The following is an 18697-nucleotide window of genomic DNA, read 5'->3' as shown; positions in this document are numbered from 1 at the left end:
ACCTGCTAAAAACAGGTACATTACGTATCTGCTTTACTTTTCTGTAACTTTCAGGGAAAAAAGGTAGATGGATTTTAAAACCCTGGTACGACCCACCTGCAAAATGCTGGCCACAAACTGTTACACACCATTCCTGCACCGGACAGAATTATTCTTCGTTTGAGTCAGAAATTTCTCCATTCTAATCGCAGCACTGGCAAGGTCAGCCTCATAGAAAGATTTCATAACAGATGGGGGGGGCAGCTGCCAGAAAAATTAAATGGGGATAATATTTCAGGCCCTGAAGAGATGCGAGGCCTAATTAATGTTTCCAAAGACCTTTGAAAAAAGAAGTATTATTCAGGACAACATAGACCTCTTAGCTTTTAGCAAAGGGCAGCTGAGAACATGCCCTCGTCTACAAGAGAACATAATGCACAGCTCCAATTAAGTGGTCGTTTTAAATCAGCTTGATGAGATGTTATTACAAGCAAAATTAAATTAAGAAAAAAATGGAGATAAAGCATTTAATTTGAAATTTTGGAGTTTTAAATAGATTGGGAAATAGAAAGATATTTACACAGAAAATAACCCAAATGTAAGGTTATCACTGATAAAAATTAGGTTTTAGACAAACGCTGGGAGACGATTGATTTTTAGTTTCCTATCTAAGCCAAGATTTCTCAATTAATTTCTTTTTAGCCTCTAGCTTGCATGAGGCTTGCAGCTAGAGGTCTCTTACAAACAACAGTTCTGGTAAAAGTTTGATTCATTTGCAGTCATTGTACAACAAAAAAAAAGCTCTGAGTACAAATCTGCTCTATAGGTTTTACTGCATTAAAGTCTCGTGCAGATGTATTTGGTTATTTGCCGGGAGCCGTCAGACTTACGGCACAACACGGATTGTTCAGTCACGGAGTTTTGAACAGCCATACAAAGAACTGATCTGGAAGAACAGAATTGGGAGTTTCACAGCTTCCTCAAACTCAGATTAGGAGTTTAGTGACCCTCTTGGACAAGCAAACAGAACTGTGTAGGACTCCAAAAGGAAACAGCAGAGTGGTGGAGCAACCTTTGACTGGAAGGCAGTAAAAGGGGTACAACAACAGCACTATTCACTGTGACAACAGATGCAGCAGCAACCCAAAAGGCTTTGGAGCTAATTCTACAGCCTTTTGAAACATGCTAGCACGGGAGAAAGTCCCATCATCTCCATTCCCATCATCTCCAAGTCCCACTCAGCAGCCAATCGCCTTCCCTTCTCCAGTTACTTTAACACCAATGCCAGCCCATGTAAGGTCTCTTGCGTTAATCCACATCCCACAATCCCTTGCAGCAACAAAAACTTGTAGAATATGATACAACCGACTTGTCCTTGGGCCAAAGAAAGGTTGCACCCATTGCACAGTGCTCCGACTGTACTTCAAGTAAAAGTTTTATTCCTGTTCTAAGGCATTCCACCCATCCCTATGCAGCGAGAAGACTGTATTCAGCACCGTACGGTAGCAATGCGTTAACATGCTTAAATGTGAACAACAAAACTGAAGAGATGAACTACTGGCTGGATATCAGAAAACACCATTGAGGGTTCCAAACTCAACCCTTGTTTACAGACTGGGCTGAAAGGAAACGCATTGTCTTCTAGACTCCCACATTTTCAGAACCCATAGGGAAATAACTAAGGGGCTGTCAGGCCCATAAAAACTGCCTGTGACATTTGTTATCACAGGACATCGTACAGGTAGGTTTGTTCATCAGATTTCATGTTAAGGTCTTTTAGTCCTCCTCCTTATCTTCTGCTGCTCCCCACTGAACCCCCATGCTTTGGACCCATCCACTTTTAGTATCTCCAGTTATAAGGCTCATATCTTGTTGGGAGATTAATTCTAAGAAAAAGAGACATTGCTTGAGGTTCAGTGGAAGTTTACCTTTTCTTGTTAGGCTCTCATGGTTTCTTGTACCATCCTACACTATTGTCTACACACAAGCATGAGAGCCAACGTGCCAGATCAGACAGTGGTCCTTCTAGCTCAATATGCCAGCTGCTCTTTAAGAAACAAGGCAATGGACAGCAAGGAAATTATAAGTTGGCATAATAAACTGGTATAAAAATTCTCCTCGGTCCCAAACTGTTAGGAGATTCCTTTCTATTACTTCATAACACCTGTCAAGATAGAAAATATTTGGTGAAGAAGAAAGTCTTAAAGACTTATTTTACTACATTATTTCTTAACAAAATCTACAAGTTGTCAAATGTTGTATTAGCACAAAACAGTTTATTAAAATAAAACTACAGTTCACCTTTGTGCTTCTTAACAATAGGTACAGTATTACATGGAACAAGCAACAAAATGTGTTAACATTTTCATGGAAGTAAGTGTCAAAGCGCACGGACACAGTCGCAGTCATATTTAACAGCACTTCCAAGCTCAATATTCTTTTAAATAAGATCATTCTGACATGTCTTTACAGAGAAGGCAGTTAGTTAAATTCAAGTGTATGCACTTTCAAACTGAAGATAATAGAATTAAGTCCCGTATTGCCAAAGAGAGGGATTGTATGTTTAATACAGTTATTGGTAAGGTGCAAATGTGTCCACAAACTTACAGGCTCTTGAAAAAAGGGAGGTTTTAAATCTCAGTTATTGCAAAATAAAATTCACAGAACTAACACGGAAAGATTTATCATCTTGTTCATGCTTCAATAGATCCTGATCCTACAAAGTCTTTAAGCACATAAGTATCTACCAGTATGCTCAGAACAGCATGGTGATGTGTGAGAGTATATTTTTTTTAAAGTAACTGTTAAAATACATTTGTGGCATTCAGGGCCAACCTCCTGTTGTTTGTATTGATATGAAAATTAAAAATCGGTAAAAGGAGACTGCAGAGGGCCAAATCCAGTGTAAAAGTGTTCTTATTATTATAGCCTGCTAGTTTTTAAAGATATTTTACTATCAGGGAAAAGCGTAACCATCACACATCTTATCTGCACATACACATGCATACATACAGAAGACACACTTGCCACAAAAAGGAAAAGCTTCTTAGGCAAGCATGTCATTCATTACACATAATTTCCCTACATACTGAGGTTTTCAAATGAAAATTCCATACTAGTTTTAAAGGCATACCCTCCCTCCGTGTACAACAAATATTAATATTTATTTACATGCATATTACACCACCCACTCACTGCCTTAGATAAGCCAGTTTTCCATAGTCTAACAGAGAAACTGTCTTCTGTTGTAACATTTAGCAATTACATTCAGGTCTCCAAGTTAGCTCCTGGATCTTCTATCTAGTATCTCTAAATTAGGCAGAACATTGTCATTAAAACCTAGTTTCATTAGCTTCATATTGCTTGGGTTTTACTTTTCAGTTTATTTTATACACACGCTGTTATTGTATACACTTCAAAATTTACTGAAGTGCAGTAAACTATGAGACGTTATTGATTTACAAGCACCTAGTCTCAGTTGACTTTAAGTGGAAGTCATCAGCCACCTTAACAATTGCTATGGAGAGAGTACATCTGGTTAAGAAACAAAGCACAATTACTCGGATAAGATGAAATTGCTCTCTAAACAGCTGGTCAATTTTACTAGAAAAATCCCAGCTATCCTGCTGGAGATGGTAAAGGACGTAAAAGCAAAAGCAATTTTATGGTCAGTTTCCTTCCCTGTGTTGATGCGACTTTGGTTCAGATTCTTTTCTTTTAAATGTTGAAGAGCACCTGGTTTAGTGACAGCACACATGCAATGCCTCACAATAGTAAGTGATGACGCTAACAAACCATACGCTGCAACTTTCAACTGTTAATAACATTTAACCAGTCAATTCATAGCAATATTTTTGTTAATAAATGTATAGTTAAATACAATCTACTCTGAATGCAGACTCAAATTGCATATAGCAGTGACTGTGCAAAGCCTGTCATTCAGGTACTCTTTTCCAACATTAAATTAAGCAACATGGATTTTCATAACTGTAGTGTTTATTTTACCTGCAAGACTGAGATGGAAAAAAAAATCACATGAAACATTACTGGGGCAGAAATGTTTGATTTCTCTCAGGAGCCAGAAAAATCAAATGAGGAAACACACATTTCACAAGCAAACTGGCTTTCTGCCTCACAGATTTATTGCTTCAACTCATATCCAGTGAGCCAAAGTGCAAGATCACAGCTTGTAATCTGATATGTGCCAGCATAGAGTTAAAACTGATGCCCACAGGGTTCTGGAGGAGAGTGAACCTCTGCTCAAACAGCAGGCTGCAAGACCAGGGTGATCTTGTGTTAAGACAGAACCCCTTAATGAACATTTCAAAGCCCAAACTGGGTCCCAATCAAAAAATGTGTGTGTTTTAGCAAAGGTTGCCAGTGCATCACAAGCTAAATCTGCTCAGCAGCAAAAGGCAGCATGGGAATATGCTCTTCTGGAGTTTAACAGGGGCTGGAGAATTCACTTCTGCAAGACTGCAATGTTATTGCTGAATTTTTTATAGTCAAAATGAAAATACCTTCACACAATACAATGCCATCCAGTAATACGCACTAAGAACCTGATAGTTCATCTCTCACTCTTAAAATACTCTAATTCCAAAAAAAATCTGTCACAGTATTATCTAAAAACATCAATGTCTTCTTATCTTTTTGTAGTAAATACAAAATCTAAGTGGTTAGAATACATTCATGTTTTAGGAAAATTATTTTCTTATTTCTATCAAAGGTTAGAACAACAACCCATGATAAAAAATGCTACTACTCTGTTCTATTATGATAACAGAGATTAGTGCAATTTACTATTGCACTATGCAGACTGAATAGTGCTAGTGTGTGTCCAGTAACAGATAATTTTACAGTCATCTGCTATTCAACTGACTATTATTCTCAAGTGTACATACCTGTTATTCTCATTAGGATTTTGGCATTATGTTACATTCTAACATTTATGAAAAACTATGGCTTTTTCCCAAAGAGTGTACATGGACTATGCAAACCTTTATAAACCATTTACTTTAAACAATAAACTGGGCTGAAATGGGGATTACTTGATGATGTCAGAAGCAGTGTTTCCACTAAACTGCTCAGGGTTAGATCACAATTATCTGCATTTGTGCATCTGTCACAGTCAGTTTTTAAAAGTAGTTATGCAAAATGTAACACTGATAAAATTCCAGTTTTCTAGCTTTAATCTTTTTTTTTTTTTGCAAACATGATTAATCACTTGTATCCAAAGTGTCATCTGTGCGTAACTGAATTATAACTGGACTGGGACTGTAAGAAATCCATACGTCTAAGGCACTTGTCTTCCAGTGATTCAAGTCAGATAAGGCCTTACCAAACCAGTCGCACCTTACACTCTGAATGCCCTCAGGCTCTGCAACAGTCTCCAAACCTGTTTCCACTTCACTCGCAAAAGATACCAAATGTGGTTTACAATACAACAAAGCTCAGAATGAATTCCAGCAGCTTTTGTCGGCTGTGCTGAGGTAGGAAAGTACTGCTCAGTTCCAAAACAGTCTCCCTCCTTTGTTTGGTCTCCTTGAAAACCTAAAGCATAGGGATGAAGACATGGATGTTACTGAACACCTTCAAGCAAAGTCCCTTATTATTTGTAATGAAGAATGTAGAGAAGTTTATGAGCTGTCTTACAACAGCTGCTCACTACAATCAAGCATACACTATAGCAAATGACATGTATTTTTCTCTTTCTAGCACAGGAGCTGACAGTCTTTGAGATATCTTTTGAATCCACTTATCATTGAGGCATAAAATAGCATGGAAGAAAGAGGAAGTATGACACAGAGAGAAGCTGTAATCTGGAAGAAAGGTCTGGAAAAACCCATCTTTTGAAAGATTCTTTCTGAGCAAGGGAGCATTAACACTAGTCAATGGAAACTAGGGATGGCAAGCCAATCAACCGACCAGTCAAATACTGTCAACTGACTAAGTCAATTGGCTGTATATTTTTTGACCAATGATAATAGCAATTTTACAAAAAAAAAAGTACTTCTTTGTAGTTTTCTTGACAGAAATATTTTTTTTTATTGTTTTATTTTATTTTATTTTATTTATTTCATTGTTTTTTGACACACTTCTTAATGGAAAATTTGTTCTTTTTTCTATGTATTATTTGGATCTACTGGCATTTTTTTTACAATTTTTAATTGATATTTGACTGGTCAATTGACCAAGCTTTATTTGACCAGTGAAATACCCAACCTTAATTGGAATTCAAAAACAAACTGCAACATCTCCTGTAAGGAAAACTTTGGCAGGCAGGACTTTTTTGTTCTCCATCTGCAAGCACCTTGTTTATGAGAAACTCTTTGTGGAAAAGCGTGCAGTGTATGATAATCAGAGTAGTACTCACAGCTGTTATGGGATACAATGTGATTGAAGGCAATGTGTAATTCAAACTCAGTTGTCTACTTTTAAAAACAAGTGTTTGAATTAAATGCTATGAGCAGATGCAAGAACAGATGTCACCTAGTACCATTATCCAAACAGCACTGCAATATGCTAGGTTTGATGAATGCTTTCATAAAAGCAGCTTCCCAAAGTGCATTTAACACTCTCTAGAAACTTGCCTTCATTCCACTAGCTCATTTAAAACTCAAGAAATCAGGACCAAAGACCTGAAAGGTGTTTACTAACTCTTACTTAATATTCTTTTGCCTAAACTCTGAAACTTTCAAAATAGGGGGGGAAAAGGTCTTCATCTTACACTCAGGAAGTCCGTAAGATTGCACAGCAGTAGACAAAAATGCCACTGTGGAAAATCCAGACACGCAGTTCACAATTCAAGGTGTAAGAGATCATTTCAGATGTCCTACATGTACCAGTTATGGAAGAGACCAATTCTATCATGATTTTCCCTTGAAATTTGAGGTCTATACGGATGGTCTACTAGCTGTCCCACCATCTCATTGACTAAGACATAGCAGCACCACAGTCCACCATGAAAGTTTCTCACTTCTTGTCACTTACTCAATTTTTCTCAGCAGCAGGAAGTGCAATATTACCCTTTCCCTGAAGCCCTAAAATCTATAAAATGAGAATCTCCTAGGATGACAGGCTTCCCAGACACGCTGGCTGCAAACAGATGCTGCTTTTGTGCCAGCATATATTTTTTTATGGTGGCACAAAAACCAGACTAACACCCACGTTCCTTGTTGCATCACATATGCCCAACATTTCTAGTACAGTAATTGTTTGTGCACTTTTTGCAGCGGATGTCTGTTCATTTATGGTGTGGTTTATACTTCCTCCCCAGCCACCTGGACAGGAAGTTCTGGGGATTCAGGGTCCTAATCCTACAGGACAATGGCCCCAGGCAATGTTGGTCACCGCCCATCAACTAGATTAGCTGTGCTGGGACATAACCCAGCACAACTGACCCTGCCAAAAAGATTAAGTGTGTTGCTTGCAGCCTATTTTTCCAGGAGGACTCTCTCTGGTGCAAACAGTCAGATATAACTCTTTTCTACATTCTGCCTTTCAAAAACAAGATGCATGTCTTATTTGGGGGTGTGGAGTACGCAAGAAAACACAGAAGTAAGGCCTGTCACTGCACAGGATTCCTGGGCAGTCGGTCTGGATTTTAGTAGGTCACCTTTGAATGGATTCTGCTGTATCAAGTTTTGACTATAAAACACTTACCCCCATATCCTTGAAGACTTTCACAGCATTTTTCACAAGGCAATAGGTAGCACTCTCAGCTATGAGATGGTAGGGGAGAAAACATTTGTGGTTACATTTGGGACACTGATGCCATGAGGAATGATAGAAATAAAATCAACAAATGAAATTATGACTCGTTTTTTTCAGGGAGATGCTGTCAGACTTACCATACATCGCAACATTTTTCTCTGTCCTGCTTATTAAGTATTTGTGGAGCTTTTGTAGATACTCCCTTTCTGATACGGGGCCGCTAAAGTTGTGGATAAAGGCAGCAGCAGAGCTGTACGCCTCCAATAAAGGCCCCAACAGCCTTTGCAGGAAGGTGATGTACTGCTGGTGTTCCTGAGACTGGCTCACCTAAGTAGGGGCAATGGAAATGCATGTGAACGAAGCTGGCAGAAGTGAAAAGGTGAACAGACACACACTAAACACCAAAATAGTACACATGGGTGGGTTACAGCCAGTCACTAGGAATTCTGGGAGGCAGTACACGAAATATAACCGCTCATTATTACTGTAAATGAAAACGCAGATGTTTAACAAAAAGAAAACCCCTCTACAGATACTCACACTCACATTCCCCACCCTCCTCAGGCCATTAACTGTGTAATATTATTTTACTAGTTAAAAAACAGTTAAAGAGGCCATTATGCTTCGCAATAAATAGCACAATCACATTTCATTCTTTTACAGATGAGCGCTGGCTTCCAAGTACTAATATCTCAACTGTACTTCCGTTAGCTCAACAAGAAAATGAATAATTTATTTTCCAATAAACAGTGGAATCAGGTTTCTAGCCAGGATGTATGCAGTGGCATTTGTAATCAGAAACCTTATTTTCAGGGATGGTTTGGGTCACTAATTAGTTTGTGTACACACATACATACACACCATAAAACACAATATACATAAGGAATAACACACCACAAATCAGAAAAAATACACACTAACAGTGTATGCCCACCTTTGGTGCATGTGTTATTAGTAATCTAGTACAATCTTTAGGACACTTTGGGATACTAAAGCCTGTAGCAGCTTTCACCACACTGGCCATTCCACCCCAAGTTATGTAGACTTTGCCAGCAGATTATCTGAAGTTTCCTCAGAGAGCTGGTCTTTTTCAGGGAAAAAAGGAGGTTTTACTGATTGTAGCAGACTATTGCTGACTTTAATGCTGGGAATGATCAGAAAGAGAAGTCTTATTATTTTCCCCCAACTGAACTGATAAGCTGAGAGTTACTTAATTTTAACTCTAAAAACATGCCTCACTCTTGTTGATAGCCTTAAATGCGGTACCTTGAGATAACAGTCCCTTTGTTCTTCTCCGAAGTCACTATCCTCATCCTCCTCATCACTTCTCCAAGACAAAGGTTCAGGAAGTTTTTTATCCCATTGCTGCTCTGTAAGACTTGGGCTAATATCCTCCTGATCATCCTGCTTAAATTCAGAAAGACAAAGGGGTAAATACACAGAAAAACAAACTCTGTCTCTTAAATTGTCCATGGCCCAGTCAGTTTAGTGACTTGCAAGTTCTTAATGCACTGGATAGTGCAACAAGAAATAGCTGGCTGAGATACTATTGAGATCAGACTGAGGTACATGGAAGGTTGTTTTTGCTCCTTTGAAAAAGTTGCCCCATCCAACTTGCTACGGCAATTCCAAGTACCAAAAAAAACTAAGATATGTCCTTCCTCTGTGTTTAGGTAGGAGGTTAAGAGTTTATTTGGACATGGACTTTGTTACAGTTGCCCATAACTATTAACTCAAGGATGAAATGCTGAACTGGACTTACATGCTGCTATGTATGCAGACCACCTTGGAAATTCAGCTAGTACAGAACACAGCATACAGCCATAAGCTTGCAAGTAGTAATTACAATCATCTCTTTGCTTTGCAGTAGCTGAAAACTCCAAGAGTTGATTTTAATCTAAATAGTTTGAATCCTGCCTACCTGAGATATAACCTCTCTCTGTACAGTGTATCACATCTACTTGAGCAGGTAGCATTCAGGTTTAACGTGGCAATGCATTTTCAGAGGAAGTCTCGACTCTAACTTACTTGTCTGTTTGCAGTCTCTGTGCTGATCATCAGAGCATGCTAGTGTATCCTTCCTCTAGCTTTGGACGGGATGCATGTTTGGCAGTTCTTTCAGTGAAGTGATCTTTATACTTCTGAAAAAATGAGGGGCTGGGGAGATTTCATAATTTCCCTAATTTTTAATAATGTTTCTTTAACATAGACCTAGGACAGGGACATATTTAGACATCCAAAAATGAAGATATGCAAACAAGTAAATGAGCTGCCATAAGACACTAAGGTTTTCATCTGGGTAGCTTCTGACAAAGCAGTATGTCCAGATTATGCTGTGAAGTGCAGCAGCCTTATTATGACTCTGAATACACTGCATTAACACTATACGCAACACATTCTCATGCAATTGTGTTAACCAAAAAAATAATCTCAGAGGATAGGCTTCCTTTGGTTCTGTTGATTTTTTTTTTGGCAATTCATTTAGACTGAACTGCTGTATCTTACATTTCCTAATAATGTACCCTGAACTGAAGCTGGCTGCATAAATGGGCATTTTACTGACTTAGATAGGTATGACGTCAGCTGTAGATCAACTCTTGTACTTAAGCAAGAAAATGTCTACCTGCAACAAGAAGGGGTTTCAGATTTTTTTTGAGACTAAAGAGAGTCTCAAATCTGTAGGCACCTGTGTTGTCCTTGTGTTAAAGAGTATTATACTCACTGACATGAAATTTTTACAAAGGCTGGTAAAATAATTGGAGGGCTTGTATGAGATCAATACAATTTAGAAGTAGATCCTGGTGTCAAGAAAAGGAGTGAAATATCCAAAGTAAATGAGAAAAGTGAGTTAAGGAGCCGATTAAGTTAAATGACCCTGAAAGAGCTTTAGGCTATGACGGAAATGGCTGAAATTTAACTGTGTAGGAGGAGATTTTGAAGAAATTCATGCTGAAACACTAAAAACCTGTCCTAACAAAAAAAAAGAAGCATTTTAACAAGGTGACATACTTCGTAGGTATGTGAAGAGGTAACCTAGTGAGGTACAACTAAGTCAAAAGTATCCAAGGATCAGTATGTTGATAAACAGCCAATTGAGAGGACATAGTATGGAAAACAACTGATATTTTATTCCTCAGATACAAACCCCTGGAAATTTTAAGCACATGTTCAAGAGAAAAAAAAGTAATCCTTATCCCAATGTTTTACGCTCACATTTGTTTGAAAAATGCTTTAAGATCTAATGAGTGACAAGTATATGGAGGCAGACTCCACAACAATTCTTATGCTGAAAAGCGTGATTAAAGCCTAAATTTACTTGTGAGAAGCAACAAAAGCAGCAGAAAAGGAGAAAAAAGGAACTGAAAAAAATAATGTTATGTTAGGAGCGTTTCAGCTAATAATGGGCAACAGAGGGGGCCCTGGAATAAAAGGGGAAAAAAATCATGAAAACATACAAATAGCACTAGCCAGTTCAACTGACTAGGAAATTTATGTATATTTTATGGTATCCACCATAAAGAAATCAAATGTAATAATCAAAAGATGGTAAAGTAGAAATCTCTCTCAGAGATAAGGCTTAGAAAGTACCAAGAAAATATATCCAAAACTGTGGGGAACAATCCGCTTCTCACAATTCACTGCTGACAGCAAAATAAATTGGAAATCAACATCTGTACCCTTTTCTTCTAGTCGATAAAAAAGATTTACACTGTACAATGGCCTTGCTGAGTGAATTAAGGAGAAACACATAGGGCAAGATAGCACATGGGTTTTGCAGAAAAGTAAGTAACATCACCACAGTAGGTACAATATCTACGTCTGATGAAGACTGAAAACATCAGAATAGAAAATGTGAGCATAAAACACATTTAAAAAGTAGTGGAGTGGTTTGGAGACAGTAATGAGGATACCGTTCAGAAAGTGGCAGATCCAATAGATCAAGAGATTATATTAAGACAATTGCGCAGAATAGTCAAGAAATAAGGATATCAACGTGTCTGAACTGATACAGTAAAAAAAGATGCTAAGGCAGAAGAGTCTGTTCTCATTTGGGTCAAGGGAAGCACCGCAAAAAATGAATAAAAACATCCAAAAATGTAAAGCCAAGAACAGCAATACAAAAGCCCGTATAAAAGAAACCAGAGACAATTGAAATGCTACTGTTTCAGTCTAAGAAATGTGATGATGGGAATGATATTCTCTTTTTCTCGCATTCAGATACCACACTAAGGGGTCTACTATAAGAACCCAGACAAATTATGCGTGTCACCATTTTTTTAGATGATGGGGCAGCGTGCAGCCAAAGGTCAATAAAAGGACTGGATCAAGGAAGAGGCTACTCAATGTTCTGGCAAAAGGATGAAACTCGGATAGAACACACCAGAGAAGAAAAACAAAAGGTGATGGCAACAGAATCTCAAAATCAGTGCCACAACTAGCACAGCTTTCTAAAGGATTAAGTGTTAGTTGCAAGCAAGATGCTTTCCGTAAAACTCCCTAATGGCTGGTCAGAATACAGGGTATTAAGGATGTTTTGCGCAGTAAATAGACAGGGATTAAAGACACCACAAGGAATCTGATATTAGATAGTTAAGTTGAGAGACGGTTCAAACTTGAGTGCTACCCATGCAACTATGTGTGCTAAAAATGAAACTGGGACAGAACAAAAGGCTGTCAAATGTAGTGTAGATACATGAGGAGAAGAACAACAAGAGGTACAAATGGGAAGAATAGACCAAAGGCCATCAAAAAGAGGATGTTCACCCTGTTTCCTTGCAGACTGAAGAGCTGCAGAAAAAAAGTGGTCAAATATGTGTTAAGTTTCCAAACTTAAAACAGTTGTGGTGCCATGACCCAATTCTGACAGGTTAGAAAAACACAAAATTGTCAGTCACTTTTAGTTAATAAAAATAGTTTGGCTAATGGAGCCTTTGGGCATAAATCTGGAAGTTAAGGAAGTACTGCCCTCGTCCATGGGACCAGCCAAGGTGCATCTATACCACACAGAAGAGCAAGGGAAACAAATATATCCTGAGCCTCCAGTCCAGCCCCCAGGAACACACCAGGATATTGGGACACTAGTTAGAGAAGTTTCAAGACTACTGCTTTTAAAGATTTCTCCAGGTGAGTGGAATCCCTAGTTCTTTCCACTAAATGAATTAATAGACTCTTTGTGCTGCCAGATCAATGGAAAGGAATCAAACAAGGGGTAAAGATCTAGACCTCTCATGAATATAAATGTTATGTAGGTCTCAGTAGCATTACAGAGAGTGCATCTACACATGCCTCTTTTTAGTGGGTTTAGCCAAAAATCACCATTTTTAAGGTGCATTAAGGACACGCATTTACATGTACACACCCTTAATCAGCCTTAAAAATGGCGATTTAAGGCTACGTGAGCCTAAATTTGATACCTGCATGAAGCAGGTATCAAATTTAGACACAAATAGCTAAGTCACATAAGCACGTGTGTAGGTGCACTAATGAGCATTAATGCGGTGTGCATCAATGGATAGACATCATGTCAATGACACATTACCACATCTCCACGTGTGCTAATGCGACTTAGCTAGTTGCACTTAAATTTAACGTGCCTTAATGCACATTAGCATGTTCATATGTAGACATGCACCTAAATCACCTTACTGCACCTTAGGCAAAGGCACGTTAAATTTATGTGTGTGTATATACACATGTAGACACGCCCAGAGTAGCTCAAATTGACAAAGGCTCATGTATCAAATCACTCTAAAGAGGTACTGTAAAATATTCCTTACATTCAGAATTAATGTTAAGGGCTTCCTGGACCTATGAATAACATCATCCACATCATCAGAATGAGATTGTACCAAAAATTCCTTGTTCTTAGAAGGTGGAGACATTATACTTCAGGGTTTCCTTAATTTTTCTATGTATGAAGTGATAAATTAGAACTTAATGTAACTCTTACAGCTAGTAAAGAACAAAGGATTCCAGGCTAAGATGAGAACAAAGAAACAAGTTTTAATATCTCTATCACCTTACCTCAGCCACCAAAAGAATTCCATATTGTATAAACCTTTCGACTACCTCATGGCAAACTTGATATAACATCTGGCAGGGCTGGATGAAAATAAAAAAGAAGTATAGTAAAGTGTTAAACAAACAATTCTGTACAGTTCCCTCCCTTCCTGCTCAATGATACTGTTACGTGGCATATTGGTGTTTTCCCTTTTAAGCAAGTTCCTCAACTGTTCACAATGCCCCTGTCCCTACTTCATTACTGCATTTTTTATTCTTCAGTTGCATCAACATATGCTTCAAAATTCTATGGCAGTAGGATATTTAAATTAGACAATACAAAGAGTATGAGAAATGCACTTTCCTGTACTGGTAAGAAGATGGATCTGCTGACCAAACAGTTACTTTCCGTCTTTCTATGATTTTGTTAAATGAATCGATACTAATCATTGAACAGCTTTTAACAAAAGGCTTCATAAATCTGTAAGATAAGATCTAAAAACTAAAAATTCCCCTACTGTTTAAACAAACAGTTAAGAAGCTTAAAACTAAAAGTGACTTCCTTCCCAATGGTCATAATCTGGTAGGGAATGTACAGTAGATTAAGGAAACAATCTGTCATTAAGTCTGAAGGCAGAATGAGCACAAGGTTACTAATCAGCTCCATTTCACAAACCATACTGCTGTCCTGAAGAAAAATTAAATGGTTTATGCTCAATTAACAAGCAAACAAAAAAAAAAGCCAAACATCCCATGGTGCACATAGTGAGGAGGAGGGGGTGGAGAAACAGAAATGCTTGCCAGCGTGAGAAGTAAATCAGTAGGGAAAGGACACCATTTCTCAGGTTCCAAATAGGCATTTGCAAATAGCAAGGAAAAGAAGATTGGTTTTGTTGTTTTAAAGATATACAATTAATTTATAATGCTAAAGTTGAGATGCCTGCCAGCAACCCTCTATTGGTTTGCAATTGCTAATAAATGTTAGGAATGGCAAAGCATAATTACTGCAGTGTCCTAAAACTTTGATAAATTAACCTAAATTCTGGAGGCCTGATTTCAGCTTTGCTTCCAGCCACATATGCAATGGCTCTGGTGGTCTTAATTTCATAGTTTTAAGTTTATTAAGGTCACAAAGACATCACACAGCTTGGCAGCATGATAGAGACTAGCAGATTTTGTTTAGCAGAGGTCTGTCACTAAAATAGCAGGAAAGTTCCAGGCTCACTGCCAGTATTAGCAGTTTGTCATTTATAGAAGCAACAAGCATTCACTAAACATGCCTTCAAATCCTCCAAGCATGTTGTAAGCACCATACCCATTGATATCATCTCATCTGGCTGTGAAACAAACTGGTAAACTGACTGGTTATATTCACATCATGTTGGTTGGTTCATATGATCTGAAGTACACTACTCTAATTAACTATGTTAATTCAAATGTAGAGGCATTTTGTTGAAGCAACTACAAACAATGGTATTTTCCTTCTTTTTATGGATGCCCTCACCCAGCCATGGAATGAATCAAAATAAAGTAAATATTAGAAAAACAGAAAACTCTCTCCCTCTAAAATAATAAAAGCAAACATTGGCAGAGCAGACTTTAAGACATGGAAAATGCGGCAATGGAATTCACCTACCAGGGAGACGGGGCCTTCATTGGAAAGCAAGTAACACAAGCTGGCAGCTTTGCGGATCAGTTGTTCTTGGCTAATCATGTTGGGAGAAGTACCATTGATTCCATTTCGAAGCCTTTTACTTTGTACTGCATGAAGACTGCAAGCTACAGCAGACATGCGAACACAAAAGCAGGTCGTTTTCATTATGGATTTTCTAATAAAGCAAATTTAAGCTTAATAACTAAATTCTGAGCTCTAAAACTGGAAATGATTAAAGCATGTAATTGAAAAGTCTATCAATTAATAAAAATAAAATTATCCTATATACAATACGATCAAATGAACAACACTACTGTGTAACTGAAGAACCCAGAATTGAAAAGATAACGTGAAGTAAAGTAAAAGATTATATCACAGTCTCTAATTTAAGGAAGGAAGCTCGTAACTGGGATCTGGATCAAATCACTAACAAGCATTAAGAACAGTGTGGAATACAAGCTGAAAGAGGAAGCTGCTAACCCATTCATGACCAGCTAATGAAAAGTAAAACAAAATATTATCTTATTAAAATATTTAAGATGAAACACAGCATTGGTCTGTAAAGTCAGATATCCTGCTTCTGGCAGTAATCAATACATGGATATTTTCAAGAAAGACTAGGCAAAAAGGAACTTGGAACCCATTCAACTATTTGTGCTTTGTGAACATGGGGGAAAGCACAGAGGGAAAAAGTTTCTGACCCTAAATAACTTAATTATGTAGAAAGAGCTCTATAAAAAGAACAAGAAAGCAATAATAAAGTTCTAGCTAGATTTGCTGAAATATAAACATATACCAATAATGGCTTCATTAATGAAGACGTGGAGTACTCCATTGCTGTAGAAGTTGAGCTCAAAGACAGCAGGGATAGTTGTGCTGGGAGTGATGAAGAACTCATTGTTTCGGCTGGTATTCGTGATAGTGACACAGTTCCCCAGCAGGTGGATAGCATGCATGACGACATCCTCAGAATTCCCGGAAAATCCCAAGTCAAAGTCACGGGCCAGGACCTCTTCCTTCATGGAGAAGAAGTCTTCCACCAACTTGGACAGATCAATTCCCTGAACAACCAGAGCCACAAAGTTAAAAAAACAAATTGTGCAAGACAGAATTTTAAAAGACTACCTAAACTTACCCGCAGCCCCAAACACAATAGATAAATCATAAAGGCATAATTTATCATCAATAATCTAAACCACAACTGAGTCTTTTCTTTTAATACAGATTTTGCTGATGTACCTCATGATTTTTTTCACCTCTGACCAGACATGTGCACATAACTTAAAAGCCCACAGCAACTGCAGCTAGTGCAGGACGTGACTGTTTTGTTTGCTAAGTAGTTTATTGCTATAAAACCTTATCTTTTCCTTAACCTGGCTACTTTAGAGATCTCATCTTCTCTCTGTGCCCCAGTGTCATAATCACCCAAGATAACGTAGCTGACAGACCTTTTGCTTAATCGGTATTGGGCTTGAGGATAAGCATTTCCTTGACTGTCTAGTTTTAAGAACACGTTAAACCAGGGGTGCACAGCCTCTGGCTGGCAGGTCCAATGTGACCCTCGAAGCTATCACAGATGGTCCAGTGGCTCCCCACTGGCTGGGAAATTTAGCAGTAGGGTAGCAGTGGCCAGTAATATGGCCACCCTCCCTCATCAAATTCCCAAACCCCACGCCCATCACTGCCAGTTGCAGCCAGGCCATGCCTCCTCCCCTGCACCTGAAACAGGGCAAGGCCATACTCCCTTTCCCCCTCTGCATGGCCAAATGGTGTCCACTGCTCCATCCCCAACGCCAGATCAGAACATCCAACAGGATCTGGAGAACAGGCGGATGGAGCACTGCCCATGCAGCCCACCAGGGGAAAAAGGTTGAGCACCACTGGGTTAGATCAAGGCTTACAAAGAACATTTTAGTCAGGGACGATCCTGCCTTGAGCAGGGTATGGACTAGATCACTTCCTGAGGTCCCTTCCAGCCTCACTTTTCCGTATCACTTTAACGGAAGCTGTATTCCACATGTTCAGATGTAGCCCAAAAAACACCCTTTTCCTTCAGGGTCTCTAGAGGAAAAGGGAACAAATGGTTTGAACTGGATGAAGCGAAAGTCCTACTTGGGAAGGATTCTATATGTTGGCCATTTTTTCTCATGTGTATGTTGTATACTTCCAGTCCTTTAGATGCACAAAAAGCTCTGGATTACAGACGCAATGTATTTTTTTTTATAAAAAGGAAAAAACAACTGTATCTCAGCAAAATTCAATAATTTTCAGTAATTTAATAAACACATGCACCACCATCTGGAATGCTTATTGAAGTATACTACCTCAAATATATTTCACATATTCCTTACTTCTAAAACACTACTAAAATGCACACATCTTGCACCACTGCCATTTTGCAAGCCTGCATGAAAATAACGTATTGCAGCAGCACTGCAGTCTTACCTGCCTATGTCGGTAGAGCAGCAAACAGGCAACTATATGCGTTGACATCACAGCACATGACTTGTTAGCAGCTAGAAGCAAACAAAATAAAATAAAGCTATGCGGCACTTTGTTAGAAATCAGGGAAACATTAGAAACAATACAACAGCCATAAATTAACTAATAATCATAATCAGCTATCACTGTAGGGGTCTTGACACTTCCAGTGGGCTGCAGTCAACTTCAAGGAACTAATCAATAGGCAAGAAGTGAGAAGTCATTCAAAAATGCAACTCCACCCAATCATTAACTTTTTGCATAGTCTTTGTAAGACACCATAATTCCCACTGACTTAAGTTGCATATAAAATATGGTCATCCTCACACTCACCTTTCTGGCAGAGGTAAAGTATTCTACATGAAGCATTTCTTAAAATATGTAACAACTAAATACCATTTTCATGCACCTTGGTGCACAAATCAGCTCCAGTGCTTATACCACTTACTTTCCAACACACAAAACCTGGCAATGTGGGATAAGCAGACAGGCTAACTCTAGTAATTCTTAAAAGCTTTTTGCATTCAACAGCTGTGTTTCAAGGAGCGACTTTTTATGGTCCAGGGGGAAAAAAAACCTAACTATACCAAAAGGAGGGGAAGGGGGGAGGCACAAACTTATGGGCATAGCAAGTGAGCATTCCAGCACAGAAACTTAAACATCACAGAGGTTTCAAAGCAATTGAAATAAAAGTCCTGTAAAATGTCCAAGACCACTTCATAAGAGAAGGGGAAGAAAAAGAGGAGAAAAACTATGTCAGGAAAATTCATATCTGAAAGGGCAAATACAAAGAAGTCTCCTTAAGTCACATAAAAACAAAACAAACAGCCAAGCAGTGTATGAGGTTGGAGGACCAAAACCAACAGG

At 38.5% G+C, this 18697-nt stretch overlaps 1 protein-coding gene across 2 annotated transcripts in view; it reads right to left on the bottom strand.

Moving 5' to 3' along the window:
• Positions 1 to 2241: 2241 nt before the first annotated feature.
• The window catches only part of GPAM (glycerol-3-phosphate acyltransferase, mitochondrial), a 38696-nt gene continuing 22240 nt past the window's right edge, over positions 2242 to 18697 (bottom strand). Inside the window, exons 14-21 of one of the 2 annotated variants that reach the window (XM_090057224.1) lie at positions 17795 to 17865; positions 16146 to 16410; positions 15332 to 15474; positions 13720 to 13797; positions 8962 to 9099; positions 7833 to 8022; positions 7645 to 7703; positions 2242 to 5532 (exon numbers count right to left, since the gene is read on the bottom strand). In XM_090057224.1, coding sequence (XP_089913350.1) covers positions 5416 to 5532; positions 7645 to 7703; positions 7833 to 8022; positions 8962 to 9099; positions 13720 to 13797; positions 15332 to 15474; positions 16146 to 16410; positions 17795 to 17865 — 1061 coding nt within the window. In that variant the 3' untranslated portion in view covers positions 2242 to 5415. Of the gene's footprint in view, positions 5533 to 7644; positions 7704 to 7832; positions 8023 to 8961; positions 9103 to 13719; positions 13798 to 15331; positions 15475 to 16145; positions 16411 to 17794; positions 17866 to 18697 lie in introns of both variants that reach the window. The other variant, XM_090057225.1, reaches the window with a different exon arrangement.

This window comes from Crocodylus siamensis, chromosome 7, assembly GCF_052110815.1.
Source record: "Crocodylus siamensis isolate JL-2025a chromosome 7, ASM5211081v1, whole genome shotgun sequence".
Classification (NCBI taxonomy): domain Eukaryota; kingdom Metazoa; phylum Chordata; order Crocodylia; family Crocodylidae; genus Crocodylus; species Crocodylus siamensis.
This window is presented reverse-complemented; position numbering and strand designations above follow the sequence as displayed.